The sequence below is a fragment of the Vipera berus genome, assembly GCF_964194415.1.
Source record: "Vipera berus genome assembly, chromosome: 2".
Classification (NCBI taxonomy): domain Eukaryota; kingdom Metazoa; phylum Chordata; class Lepidosauria; order Squamata; family Viperidae; genus Vipera; species Vipera berus.
The window spans coordinates 82,061,386-82,076,158 of NC_138203.1; the positions used below are offsets into that span (position 1 = coordinate 82,061,386).

General features: G+C 45.0%; 1 protein-coding gene and 1 long non-coding RNA gene across 3 annotated transcripts; one reads left to right on the forward strand and one right to left on the reverse strand.

Moving 5' to 3' along the window:
• Positions 1-871: 871 nt before the first annotated feature.
• Positions 872-10,512, forward strand: LOC308662053. Its single transcript, XR_014025090.1, has 3 exons — positions 872-1,055; positions 4,054-4,321; positions 9,887-10,512. It is a non-coding gene; the product is annotated as an uncharacterized lncRNA (long non-coding RNA).
• Positions 2,608-12,802, reverse strand: LOC308662052 (cyclin-dependent kinase 4 inhibitor B-like). Of its 2 annotated transcripts, XM_081317469.1 has the most exons (3): positions 12,203-12,802; positions 5,138-5,219; positions 3,084-3,315 (listed from the first exon to the last, which is right to left on the reverse strand). In XM_081317469.1, the coding sequence occupies exons 1-3, from the start codon at positions 12,344-12,346 to the stop codon at positions 3,215-3,217; spliced, it is 327 nt and encodes a 108-aa protein (XP_081173595.1). In that variant the 5' UTR covers positions 12,347-12,802; the 3' UTR covers positions 3,084-3,214. The 2 variants fall into 2 exon arrangements, with proteins under 2 accessions (XP_081173594.1, XP_081173595.1); XM_081317468.1 differs by lacking the exon at positions 5,138-5,219 and having other exon boundaries at positions 2,608-3,315.
• Positions 12,803-14,773: the final 1,971 nt, after the last annotated feature.

Genomic DNA, 14,773 nt, shown 5'->3' on the forward strand with positions numbered 1-14,773 from the left:
TCTTGGTTTGACTCAGATTTTCCCCCCTTCTTCCTTGTGGAATTCTCTGAATGCAGCTTGTACTGTGTACTGCAATTCCACTGCTCTTCATTCCCCCCTCTCCTTCTCCTGGCCAAAATCTCAGCTGATCCAGCTGACCTTTTTCTTGGCTTTAATCCATATTTGTGGCTCTGCTAGAAAGAGAGCTGATAGCCGCACACTCAGGAACATCCAGTGGCTACAGAGTCATCTTTAAAAAGACCCCAAGCTGCTTCCCATTCTGGCGATTGTCTAACTCAGGAGTGTCCAACACTGGCATCTTTAAGACTTGTGAACTTCAACTCCTAGAATTCCCCAGCCAGCGATGCCAAAGCTTGGTACACCCAGGATCTAGTTTAAGGGTCAGCATTTTTTGGGGGGGAAAGGACCAGTTCCTGCCCCGCCTCCACATCCACAAGCGCTTATTAAAATGCCAGCACTGCACAGAACAACCTCTTACTTGGCTTGGAAACGTGGCTGAGACTTGAGCCTGGCAATCTACCACACTCCCCTCGGGGCTAAATATCGAAAAAGAGTTAGCACTGTAGCTTAATTGATTTAAAGCAAAGTACAGGGCTGGAGCCACCCCCACCTGGGCTTTCTTGAGCAATGCTCAGAAAGCTAAGCAGGGTCAGACCCTGTAGGTTTCTTGGCAACAAGACATCAGGAGGCTGGCTCAAGCCATGCCGGGAAGGCTGGGCTGTCATGAGAGGCAGACCAATGTGGGAGTTAAAATTGAGCAGCTCTCAGATCCTGCTTGAGCACAGTGGCACCGATCATTTCTGATTTCCTCTACACCCCTACTTTCAGCAGCTCTTCTGTGCTAAATGTTCTTCCGCCCAGCTGAGCCTTCTTCTGCTTCCTTGCTTGTCATACTCAGAAGCAGAGGCATTTCCGAAGGTGGAAGAGACTCTGGAGAGTCCAAGCTCTGAGTCACACACCAGACCTGAGGCGCTCTCAATGCTCTTGCTAGGGCAGTCTGATCCTCCGTGTGTCCCCTTGGATGGCTTTCTCTCACTCCTTCCCCTCATCTTCAGGTGAGGAAATCACAGCACATGGCATAGACCTAATCCTATTTGGCTTTCTAAGCTTGTAAGCCGCCCTGAGTCTTCGGAGAAGGGCGGGATATAAATGGAATTAAAATAAATAAATAAAAAAATAACCCTACTGTTCTCATTTTCATTTGGAAGCAATCGTCAATTATCCACTGACCCGCTTTGGCCTCGATCCTCTCCAGAGGCTAAAAATAGAATAATTCATCCAGAAAGCACTGAGATTCCCAAAAGGATAGTGTAACCTGTTAATTGTCGTTTTAAAAGGTCACAGAAAATGGCATCCTTCTTTTCCACTGGCAAGTTATAATCCATCCTCCCCCCTACCTTTTGAGACTACAATTCCCATGTATTTATGCATCACATTATAGTCCCTGATTTACAGAGGCTGCGTGCGGCATGTCAGGTTAGAAGGCAAAAAGATATTCTGGGACATAGAGGGGTAACAGTTGTAGGCAATGTCTATAACTCCTTAATTCAAACCAGCTTTATTTTGGGATTGCACAAAGCCCCTGCCAAGAACAGCTGCCAGAAATCCAGGACAAGGAGCAGCTGCTTTCAGGAATTAACAGCACTCTTATGTGCTCAAAAGCACTTCTGTTGCTTTTGAATACTGAATCTTATGCTGTCATATAATGTACCAAGAGAAGATGAACACACTTTATGTTCCCAAGCATCTTCCTGGCAAGAATGTGCATGATGTAGCAATAGTAGTAAAAGTGGAAAGTTTGCTTTTGCTTTTTTCCCCAACGTAGGTTCTTTTACTTTTGACGATCCCAAATGGGATTGGGGCTTGTTACTTGTTACTCATTTACCACTGACATGTGGTACTCTCTAGGCAGAGGCATTCCTACTGTTCCAGCCAGAGAATGGGAAATGCCCTAAATTTGATGCTTATATGCGTCTTGCTGCCCAGAGCCGCAGACTTGATAGTGGACCATCTAAAGTCCTGATCATTAAGAAGGGAGTGAGGACATTGCAGGAGTAGATTCAAAAAAGGCAAGACGGAAACCAGAACTGCATGCCAAAGCCCTGCTTCTTTTTTTTATGTGTGGTTGTGGGGGGGGCACATGAATGACACATGCAGAAAAGGCATTTGATTCTATGGTTGCACGTGCCATCTTGTCTTTTTTGAACCTCCTCTGCAAGCGTTCCTGAAAGTAGAGCTGTCAGAAGGGACTTGGATTCATCTCCATGAAGTGTTTTGCACCCCGGGGTTGGCAGCACCCCTCTTCTCTTCTGCTTGTGATAGGTGGCAGGTCTTGGCTTGGGAAGCTGAACTGCTCTGAGCAAAAGGGTTTTCCTGGCCATTCAAGTCACGGGGCTGAAATCTTGCCAAACCATTGGGTCTGTTGGAAGAACTCTGTAAGGAGAAGCCAAATGATGTGGCACAGCTAGATGTGTGTGTGTGTGTGTGTGTGTGTGTGTGTAGGTGGGTGTGTGTAGGTGGGAGCATTGTGTTCCCAAGCAGGTTCGAAAGGGTGCTTCATCTGAAGCTCTTTCTGTCCCTCAACCCCTCTCTTCTCCAAATAGGAATAAATTATTTATTTTGCACAAATTTAACACAAGACCATCAGAACCATGCTCCACAATGCAGAGGGTGGGAGGAGAATTCTATGGTGAGTCACAGTTCTGTTTGGGGGGGGGGGAGTAGGGAAATGGGGAGGAGATCAGAGCACACGTACAGACTGATTAGCAGGCCAGAAGAGAGAACTCACAATTGGCCCAATTGATACAATTCCTAGATGCAGGCAATGCTTTTTTTAAAAAAAAATGAGAATAGCTTGGAAAAAAAAGTAGAACCCAGTTTCAGTCGGAAAGAGCTTGTTCCTTCTAGTCTTTCCACAAGTCTTGAGAAGAAAAAAAAAGGCATCTAGTTTGAACACCCCAGGCCTGTCCAAGCCACCGTGGTCTTTATTGCTGTTATTTTCGTTACTTGTCAGGAACATTCCCTGCTCTAGTCTTTCATGTATCACATTGAAACATTTCAACCAGATAATTCTTGTAAGTAGTCAACCACGTGAGCTTGCCCATTCTGTCTTGCCAGGTCTAGCGGGCTGTGGCCCCATCTGTCCAGCTGATCACACCGAGCCCCCCAATGGTGCAGGATCTTTAAAGTGTCTAGGAATCCTTCCTGGGCCAGGTCATGGGCTGGCGTTGCACCTGTGGAGGGGTCTGGCCTGTTGGGATCCGCTCCTCTCTGCAGCAGCAGCTCTGCCATTTTGGAGCTTCCCATCATCATAACCTGGAGGATGGGAGAAAAAAGTAAAAAGCTGAGTTTTGACTGGGCGGCTTTCGTGCTTGTCCTCTATAAATTTCAGCTCCCCTTTTGGCAACAGCCACCTTATCTAGACTGTAACACCCTAGTCTTAACTGGAGCGGCTCTCGTTTCAAGATTTATTTATTTTTTTAGTCTCCCTCCATCTTCAACCACGCATATAGTCCCCAAAGCACAATCCTAGCCTTTAAAACAGAATGAATCTGGAGCCATACCTTTGGTCTTAAAAGCTGCAGCTTGATAGGACTGAGTAAAAGATTGGAAAGAGAGAAAGTGGTGGTCCTTTTTGGTTGAAAGAAGCACCTCAGATGGCAAAGGTTACATGCCTTTGGGTGGGTGGGGGAAGACTATTCTGAACACTTGCAGACGGCCACTGAAATTAAATTAATTCCAGTAAGCTGGGGTCCTGCGTCTATTAATAGCAACAGCATAATGCTATGTTAACCTCCATCTTTCCTTTTGATCTCGGTTTCCAGCCTAGGTCATTTTTGCACCCCAGAACTCTTTTCCAATGAAATAGAAAACACGATTGCCTTTCAGTTATGCCTTTTTGACAGAAATTAGCCATTTGCACAGTCATAGAGCGATTTGTTGGGCTTTTTTTTATGCCCTGATAATTCCCCTAGGACATGTTTAATGGTGCCTCTTTTGTTCATCATTGCACATTTCGTGGTTGATTCATCTTCCCCTGTTTCTGAATTTCAGAAAGTCACACCGCAATGTGTCCAAGTGGAATGTGGGAAGAGAAATTGACCATCTGCCTAGACAAGTTCATGGGAAGTTTTCAAACTGCAGAATGAAGAAGCCTCGACTTCGTATCCACATCCAATGGGTTCCAGCATCCTGAATGGAATGCATTTCCCCATCGGTTAATGATGTGTTAATGGGACGACGCTAATCAAAGGAGAAAACCAATCAGCATGCCTGTAACATCTAAGGACCTGCAAGTCTGGCAAGGTGTGCTACACCAGAGGTAAGACAGATTAGTGATGTTGACACAAGGAGGATTGGTTAATGCCTTATAATTATATCATTAGTGGGAAACTGATAGGAGAAACTGCCAATAAGGAACTTGGAACCATGTTTCTTCTCTCCCTACTGCTGAAGAAAATTAGGGTGGCTAGCTTTGAGACTAACTTTATATCCCGTAAGACAAAGGGATGCCTCTCCAGTTCCATCCTGGCTTGTCTGAATGTGCAATCATTTATTTGTTGCGTTGCACAAGGGTCAGTGTTTTTTTTTCCCTCCCTTCCTTTTGTCAGTGGTTAAAACTCCCAGAAATAAATAGATTTGCCCCGTTTTACTCTGGTCCCTTTTCCCTTCCCTGGTCACTGCGTTTAATGGGGATCAGTCTTCTTTTCTTTTCGTCCAAAGTAATTTATCTGTAAAATGAGACAGTTATTTTTCACTTATTGAAAGTACGATACTGGGGACAGCTGGGATATTTTCTGTCTAGGCTTTCTTTTGTTGTAGCAGTGTTGGGGATTATTTTAAATTCAGGATCATCTTCCTTTGGGATAAATATATTTGTTTTTCAAATATATTTAAATTATTTCAGTTCAGCTGTTAATTCTAGATCTTCCTTGTAGAGTTTAGTATAGTTACAACACAAATAGTACAGCATAGCATAAATGACATACCGTATGCTATTATAAAAAAAACCTTACGTATTTTGGAAACAAAGACCTTCCTTTTTCAGTCAGACTTGAATGTATCAAATAACAATTGATAAATTATCAAAAGATGAGCTGTCAGATATATTTTATTCACTAAAAGTAAAATATAATACCTAGGAATCCGAAATAAAGTGTATAAGTCCTTTTTCTGGTGGATGTGATTAGTTCATGGCAGCCTTGTTTGTTGGAAAACATCTTTGAAAAGAACCAATCTGGGTTAGTAATAAAGTATTATACTGACACTGGGCAATCTCAGGGTCAAGTACACCCTTGGCCTAATCCAAACAATTCAAATAAATACAATTTATTTTCGGTTAACACTGAGAACATCAGACAGTTACATATTTGTTTCTGATGTTCAACCTAAACAGATTCTGTCCACCCATCCTACCAGTCCTTCAGGAAAAGCTCTAAAAATGGAGGGGCACACATACACACACAAACACACATACACAGGGGGGAGAGAGAGAGAGAGAGGGAGAGATTATCAAGGCCTCTATAGTCCTTATGCTATTGGCCTCATGTTGCCTACAGGGCATAATTCACAAGGGTTGTTTTCTGTACTATCCAGAGTTCATATGTTATACTATAATTTCAATTTAAATTGAATAAGCACACATGCGCGCGCACACACACAGGATGCTGAGAGTGCAAGGCATTAGGCTAGAAGTTCACAGTCACAATGTATCACAATTAGGATACACTGTCACCAATTTTCTTCAAGATTTCTTTTTCTTTAACTTGGGGGAGTGGTTGATGTTGATAATGGCTTCACAGGAAATGAATAAAGTAAGACAATCAAGACCACTTGGAAGGAGTTAAGAAAGCAGATGGATTCTGGAATAGGATTCCCGCCTGTTTGGATGGATCCTGCTCTCCTGCTCCTAAAGAATCTGGCTTGCAGTTTGGAGGCTTACACGACAGCTGTAGCCAGGAGCTCCTTTATCCAGTCTAAGCTGATGTGCCAACTGCGTCTCTTCTATTCCTGGAGAGATCAGATTTGCTCTGGGTAGCGCATGCCTTAAAGAGAGCCAGGTTTGTGCTGTGGTTAAAGGCACCAGGTTAGAAAATAGGCAGACTGTGGAATTTTAATTCTGCTTTAGGTAATTGGGGAGGGGGGCAGGCAATCACTGTCTGTCAGCCTTAGGAAAAAGGTGGTGGCAAACAACTCCTGAAAATATGGCCAAGAAGACTAGTGTAGGGTCTTGTCAAAGCAGTCACCAGGAGTTAAAACTGGCTCCAAAGTAAATACAACAATGCTTGCCTTAGAGTCTATCCCCACGACTGTGTGAAGACACTGTCCCTTCTGTTTCGTATCATTGCAGTCTCCCTGGTAGTCCGTGTAAAGAAGCACGCGTGAAAATTTTTTACACATTTCATATCTAGCCTTAAACTTGTTGGCTTAAGGGGGAAAATACCAGTGTAGCAAGGAATGCGTAAATAGGTCTCATTTACAGGTGGGTGTGGATGTAGTCAATGTCATGGGGACAGATGGGGGGGGGGAGAAAGGTGTTGTACCATGCTTGTGCTTGTACTTAGCTGCAAGTGGGAAATTCCCTCAGTTCAATCTTATCAGATTGTTGCAACGTATCACAATATCTGGGGTTACTTCCATCATAGAATTCAGAAGCCACAACTGGTACAAAATGCAGAATGCAGGAATTGTTAATGGGTACATGGCCCAAATGATACTGATCCTAAAAGGATTGCACAAACTATCAGTCAGCTTCCAGGCACAATTCAGGGTTAGTGATGCACATCAGAGTCCTACAGAAAAGAGATAATGCCAGATGAAATAAGAGGCTACCTCTTTCCCAGGTTATTCACTCCCTAAACCCTTTCTCTGGAATAGATCACAATTGTGGCAGAGGAATACTTGGTGTGACAAAAGAAATTGCTTTTCCGAGTCCCTGTCTCACATATGGAATTCCCTGCCACAAGGCCAATCTGGCTGATATTTTAATGATTGGATAAAAGTTTTCTCTTTGGGAAGAGAACAAACACAGCACAGCTTATGCAAAATGTTACTTGAAGCCGTTATTGTGTACGGGTCTGCTCTTATTTTACAATATTTACTAGGTAAGCATAATGTTAACTTTTCTGTTTCTCATTAATTGAGAATTTAATTTCGAGATTGAATTGAACCTTGCCCTGCTTTAAACAGCAGCTGGTCACCCTCAGTGATGCCTCTGCATTAAAAATGTAGGGCATACATTCACAGAAACATATCTTGCCAAGTACTGGGCCGTTCTAGGATGGTTGCAAACATGGAAAGGTGGCTATAATCATTTCACTTGCTGCCCTTTCGTTTTCTTGCTTCGCTAGGGCCAGAAATAAAGTGACTACGAATTCTTCTGTGTTGCCTGATGTGCTCTAAGGTCTTGCTTCATTTCAGGCAACAATTGTGTCCCTGCTCTAAGAAAATAGGAAAAATAAGTGCCACCCCCCCCCCCCCCAGAATCGGCATCCCAGAGAAGGCCCTTTCCAGAGAACCAGACCAGGAGATAGTGAAAAAGTGGGCGGCAGTTGTGAGGTTTGGGAAAAGGTGTGGAGAGTAGAGGTGAAAAGGCAGCCAGAAAATTGCGAGTCAACAAAAACCAGACGAATTGGGCCACACAGGCAGAGGAGAGTGAAATGGGACTGGGCACAGAGCCATCCTTTATCAAGAACAAATGTTGACATTCAAGGTTATAAAAGGCTGATACGTCTTACAGAAAGTCTCAATAATAAGATGCCGCGCGTCTCTCTAAACGCAAAGGGCGGGGAGGGGGGGCAATGATAATAATAATAAACCTTTATTGTCAAAGTACAACATGTGTACATTGAGATTAGCTGAGCCTCCCCCCCCCTGCTCTCTCCCCCCAACACACAGTGACAACAAACCCTCCATCCCACCACACTATGTGAACCAACTACACCACACACACGGCCTCCCAAGTCAATTCTGCATAAGATTATGTCCCATTTAAAAGCCTAACAGCCCACGGATAAAAGCTATTTTTCAGCCTGTTGGTACGGCTGGCTATACTCCTATATCTCCTACCGGATGGTAGGAGAGTAAAGAGATACCGTCCAGGGTGTGAGTCATACATTTTTGTTAAGAGATTTGCGAAGACCGCTGGGAAACTCAGCCCATCCAAGCGACCGCTTAACTCGAACCAGGCGGTTGTTGTTGTTGTTGTTGTGTTTTGTTTTGTTTTTAACCAAGTGCGACCACGCGTGATGGCCCGCACGGCGATCGCGCGTGCTACGGAGTAGTCTTGCATTCCAGTCCAGGAAGCCATTCGACGGGACCGATCGCAAAGCCTTAAGAGTCTCGGAAAAAAAAAAAAGGGAGCGCTAAATCTTCTGAAAGGAGCAAAGCCACGCGCGAAAACCGCGAAAGGAAAGGAAGAAACGTTTGCTTCAGCGACCGGTGCCGTAGCCTAGCGCGTATAACCAGACTTTGGAGAGCAAAGGCTAAGACGGCGTTGAGACCCGAAGAGCTCGATTGAATCGGCTCCGAGGAGTTGAACAGGAAAGCAAGGTCGGGGAGCATTTAGTCCCCGTGCGAAACCGGGGTTTCGCACGGGACTAAATGCAAGAAACGGGTTTTATCCCAAGTTTAAGCGAGAGAAAGAAAGCTCCTTTCCACGCAAGTTGACCAGGTTCAGGAAGCCCCGTTCAACACCTCTCTTGCCACGGTGTAAAGTTTTAACAGTAGGACTAAAAGTAGAGATGGTGACCCCCATATTGGCGGAGGACGATGGGTATTACAGTCCAAGGAGTTCAGAAGGCGATATTTAAAGGCAGACTGAAGATGACCCACGTGCAGCGAGATAACGCTGCCTTATCGCAAGCACAATACTTAACTATATCATTCTGCGTGTAATATCCGTCGGTTTAAACACGGCCTGACAAAACCACGGATTTTTTTTCTTATTTTTTTTTGCTCTCAGTACCTCCGGTAATCTTAAACCACCATACTCGCATCGGTATCTGCTGTTTGTTTGGTAACGGTCTACTCACGTCGCCGAGTAAACATGTAGATAAAACAAGGAGACCCAATCTAATGGAAGGGAAGCATTAAACTCCTATTGCCACGAAATAGGAAAAAGGGAATACTGTACATTTCTTGAAGCAACAGCGCTGATCGGAAGACCAGGGGGGAAAACCCTCCGACCAGCCGCGCTGCCAGACTCTAAAACTCTGCAGTTACTACCAAGATCGCCGTCTCTAAGTTGCCTTTGCCTGCAAATTCTCGAAGGCATTTCAAGCTTTGAGTTGCGGAAAGCTGCTCGGGGGGAATAACTTTTATCTAAAACTCTTAATGGGATGGATTTCCCCCCCCCTCCGTTTCTTTTAGGAAACGTTTCTCTAATTAGCTCAAATTCTTAAAATCAAACTTTTTCTCTTTTTTCCCGGGAGGGGTAACGGTGTAGACCGTATCCGTTGCAGAGCGATATCAAGTCCTTGTCTATATTTGCGTCTCGGTTCCTTTCTAACTTCCTTTCTAACTTTTAATTGCCCTGTACACCGCCCCGAGTCCTTCGGGAGATGGGCGGTATATAAATCCAAATAATTAATAAATAATAAATAAAGGCGTGCGGCGCAACCGGGGGGAACGGACGCCGAGTAGAATCGTCAAGGCAAGAAACGTGATGAACTTGGGAGCACAGGGACCTTTTCGTACACACGATTTCTCGGAAATAATTCCCCTCTAGGCTTCATAGGTAATTTCCACCTGAGGAGTTCCTACCTTGCTTATTCAGCGTTCAGGCATACCGCGTAGATGAGACAATATGCCTGTACTTTCGGTTCCCAATAGGCATCAGTGAAGAGACATAATCACCCGATTTAAGCGTCCTTAACTTTTTTTTTAGGAGACAGACTCAGGATCGCGCCACCGCCTGCAGGGAAGCTTCCCGAGAGAAGAAAAATTGGCTTGTCCCACCCAGTCAGGACCGCACCTAGATGACTACATTTCTTTATTCCTTCGCCTTCAAAGGGACATTTTACGACCCGCGACCTCCGCAATTCTTGGAAATAGAAATCTCAGTATTTAAGGGGGGGCAAGGGGGGGCGCAAGGCCGCCGTGGATCTCCAAGGCAATGAAAGTGCCCGAAAACCCGAGCTTATAAATCCACAAAGTTCTCCGTGCAAACAGGATCGTAAAGGAAAAAAAAAGGAAAATCACCTCCGAGCCACCCGTTGCCTCGTCGTGCCCCCCCCCACACACGTTAAATCTGTTTTCCGTATAGTAGATGGATATGGGACTTGCAACTAGTTCCAGGTTTTAGTAATGTGGATTGTTTTATAATAATGCTTGATTATCGAGGAGAGATTCGAATCAGTTAAACAATAAAGCGAGAAATAGTCTTTGCATTGTACGACTCGAACGCAACGACTTTTTTTTTAAATCAGACGACCCAGCCTTGAGAAGGAAATATATCCTCTGATGTGACCCTCTGAAAAATAAATGTATTATGTTTTTTCCCTGGCCTATGGCGATTTCTATTTTTCACATTTTTGAACTGCCCATTTCATTCATGGAGGAACTCTGGGCAGTATATAATAAAATGTCAAAATATAAATACACCCTATAAAAATTAAAAATTTAGAAGGAGGCACGAATGATTAAACCTTGTTAAAACTAGTTTAAAAGGTGATATATTTTATATATCTATTATATCTATATGTCTGTCTATATATTACATCTATTATATATCTATAAACATGCATATGTATATGCTTTTTGCTTTTGAAATATACATATTGCCCCTCTACTTTATTTCCCTTTTACACGATATCTTCTTTTGCTGCAAACACAGACATTCCTCATATAAAATATAATCTAATTTAATCAACTGGCAAAAATGAATTAAGACTATGCTAGCTCATGACCGGTATATCCTTCTTCTGAAATAGTTTTAATAATTATTTGGTAAAATGGGTGGGGGTGGGTGGGTAGAAAAATATTTAATATTTACTTTTTTATTATTATTATTATTTATTATTATTTATTATTTATTATTATTATTATTCCTTTTCTTTTCTTACTTGAATCCACAAGAGAGGAAATACATACATGATGCTTGAACAATGTTGATTTAAGTTTGTGTATATAGTCTCCACCCTGGTCAGGGCTTGGACAAAAGTTTCTCCTCAGAAACTATATATATATATATATATATATATATATATATATATATATATATATATATATATATATATATATATATATATATATATATATATATATATATATATATATATATATATATATATATATATATATATATATATATATATATATATATATATATATATATATATATATATATATATATATATATATATATATATATAGAGAGAGAGAGAGAGAGAGAGAGAGAGAGAGAGAGAGAGAGAGAGAGAGAGAGAGAGAGAGAGAGAGAGAGAGAGAGAGAGAGAGAGAGAGAGAGAGAGAGAGAGAGAGAGAGAGAGAGAGAGAGAGAGAGAGAGAGAGAGAGAAACAAATACCGTAATACAGTCCAGAACAGAACTTCTGCTTCATCTATTTAGGAGCAGCATATGGTGTGATTTCAGAGCTGCTGACTCAGCACAGTAGCCATTCCTGCGGTTACTGAATTAATTATAAAATCCAGATGATTTAAAGTGGCAGCAGAACGCTAGAGAGGGACTGCGCGTGTGGAAGAGTTGGGTAGCCGGGAGACGTGGGGAAAGGGCTAAGCCCGGGGAGAAAGGAATGGAGAGAGATCGACAGGTCCCTCTTGGGCTGCAAGCTCTTTACGCCGAGCCCGGACCCCGAGTAAAATAGCTTTCGAGTTAAGCTCGAGGCGTCCGTCTCTCTCTCTCTCTCTCTCTCTCTCTCTCTCTCTCTCTCTCTCTCTCTCTCTCTCTCTCTCTCCTCTCTCTCTCTCTCTCTCTCTATATATATATATATATATATACACACATATACACATATACATATACATATATATATCCTGATCAGTGTGACGGGGCTGCAGTTTGTCGAGCGACCGTGGTGGAAATAGACACCAGGAGGCAAGCCCCCCCACCCTCCCACCCTATGACTTCACGGTAGACCCTCAAAGCCAAGAAACGTTTGAAGCCCTTGCACGCTGAGCGGCCAGTGGAAAGTGCAGCCGCGCCTCCTCCCTTTTTACACCGAGCCTCTGATCTTTCGGTCCCACCTGAATCGGACTCCGGCCGAAGCCATTGATGGCATTGGGGTCCGCCCCGCTCTCCAGCAGCCCCGCGACTGTCTCCAGATCTCCGCGGGCAGCAGCGTTGGCCAGCTGGTTCGCCTGACAGTTGTCTCCGTTTGGCGCTTCCATGTTTGATCCAGCGGCGTCTCTAGTCGTAAGGGCGAGCGCCTAAGTAAGTCAGTGCATCCGCCAGCCGGCGGGTAGGTCTTTTTCCCTTTCGCGCACCGGACACCAGCCCTGCACAAAGTCCCACGACCCAGACTTTGGCTTCCTCTTCGTCGTGCCGCTCGGGCAATTTCCTTCCCCCTCTAGGAGGTCGCCGTCTTCTTCGCCTCTTTTCTTCCACCGATGGCCTTTCGTCTCTGGAAGGCCACGGCGAGGAAAGCTCGACGTTCGCCGGTTATCTCAGCTGCCGAATTTAGCGCCCTCTCTCGGTAGCTAAGGGAAACCGGCGGCGGCAGAAACTGCCGGGGGCGCATGCGCTCCGCGAACGCCGGCGCCTGCTGTCGAAGTCCGCGGAGGACGCCGGAATCGCCTGGCCCGAGTGGAACCTCCCGCCCTTCGGTGCGTCTTTAGAGCTGCTCTGTCCGGCGCGCGGCGTGGGAGGGGCTGAATTCAGGATGCGGGGATTCTGCTGCTTCTATTGGACGGCGGCTTTGAGCGCGGCTGGGAATAAGGCCCGTCGCGTGACGTAAGACAGGGCACGTAGAAGACCCCTCTCTGTTAGTTAAAAAAACAAAAATAAAAATAAAAATAAATAAATAAATAAAGACACTTTGGCACCTTTGCTCAGAAGTGACTCGGCCGGTGCTTTTTCCCACTTGCGTGCGGCCGTTGCCCGGTTCATTGGGCAGAAAATGGGTTGGAGCAGAGCGCTCCCTTATGGTTAGAAATGGCACGGTCCACCCTGAAGCCTACGAGCAACTCGTCTTGGAGGCTTTGGACTTACCTGCGTATGTTTACGAGTGTGCCCGCGGATATATGTGCACACCCTGGTTCCTTTGTCTCCCAAACGTTAAGGGCGATTTGAGGCCGGACTGTCGAGGGTTAAATTCATCCAGTCCGACTTTAATGGCAAAGACCCATCTCATTACGGGGCGGGGGGGGGGTGATTTTTTTTTAATTCCATTTATATCCCGCCCTTCTCCGAAGACTCGGGGCGGCTTACAAGCTTAGCAGTAGCCTTCATTCTATGTATATGCCTGCTTATTAGGGCTTTCACACACACCCCAAGCGGCATTATTACAAAGTCAGCTTAATTGCCCCCAACAATCTGGGTCCTCATTTTACCTACCTCGGAAGGATGGAAGGCTGAGTCAACCTTGAGCCTGGTGGGATGCGAACCTGCATTAATTGCAGGCAGCTGGTGTTACTTAGGGAGGCATTAGCCCACTGCTCCACCAAGGCTCTTATGCTATTTCGCATACATTCAATAGCGAGTTCATATTGTTTTTTAAACGGGCTGTGGCCGAGTTGACGCAGGCTGCTAAGAATAGGCTGTGCCGTATGTGGTAGGAGAGCCCAGCCTTTGGCTTGATACATTGGGTGAATCTGTTCAAAATGGGGCGGGGTGGGGTGGGGGGGAGCGTTCAGGCAGAGCGCTTAAGTCGGAGGGTCTTCAAACTTGGCTTTTCGATGACTTGTGGACTTCAACTCCCAGAATTCCTCAGCCAGGCACGCTGTCGTGAACATAGGTAGCTCCCTCAGAAATACATCCCGATTTAACTGGCCGGTCTTCGGGTGCATTCCAGCAGGAACACCTGAAGTACCACAAAGCCTGTGATTCAGAGATCAAATAGAGCAGTCTCACACAGTTCCCATCCTTCCCCAACTCTTCAATCCACCCTCTGGAGCACAGAGATAGTTTGTACAAACAAGTCATTTATAAAAGGTAAAGGTAAAGGTTCCCCCGCACATGCGTGCTAGTCGTTTCCGACTCTAGGGGCCGGTGCTCATCTCCGTTTCAAAGCCGAAGAGCCAGCGCTTGTCCGAGGACGTCTCCGTGGTCATGTGGCCAGCATGACTAGACGCCAAAGGCGCACGGAACGCTGTTACCTTCCCACCGTAGTGGTCCCTATTTTTCTACTTGCATTTTTATGTGCTTTCGAACTGCTAGGTTGGCAGAAGCTGGGACGAGTAACAGGCGCTCACTCTGTTACGCGGCACTCGGGATTCGACCCGCCAAACTGCCGACCTTCCGATCGACAAGCTCAGCGTCCTAACCCACTGAGCCACCGCGTCCCCATAGTCATTTATAAGGCCATCCAAATAAGAAAAAACAAACAAATACGTTAACGTTACCATTGCAACAGCTAGCCAGTTCTAGAGAGACATCCTTGGATTCCTTAGAGTTTGATGGTCCACTGTGGAAACAAGGATATTAAGAAGCTCACTTTTCTAATGACCTCATCATCTCTGCAGGCTCCGGTCTGAATGTTTGTTTTCAAGGAATCAAATGCAGGGTTTGCCTGGCTCCAAGGCCACCAAATTTGGACTTCCTGTTACATACAGAAGAAGGATTTCAGGACAAGTCCAGGCTTGCTGTGCTGATGAACT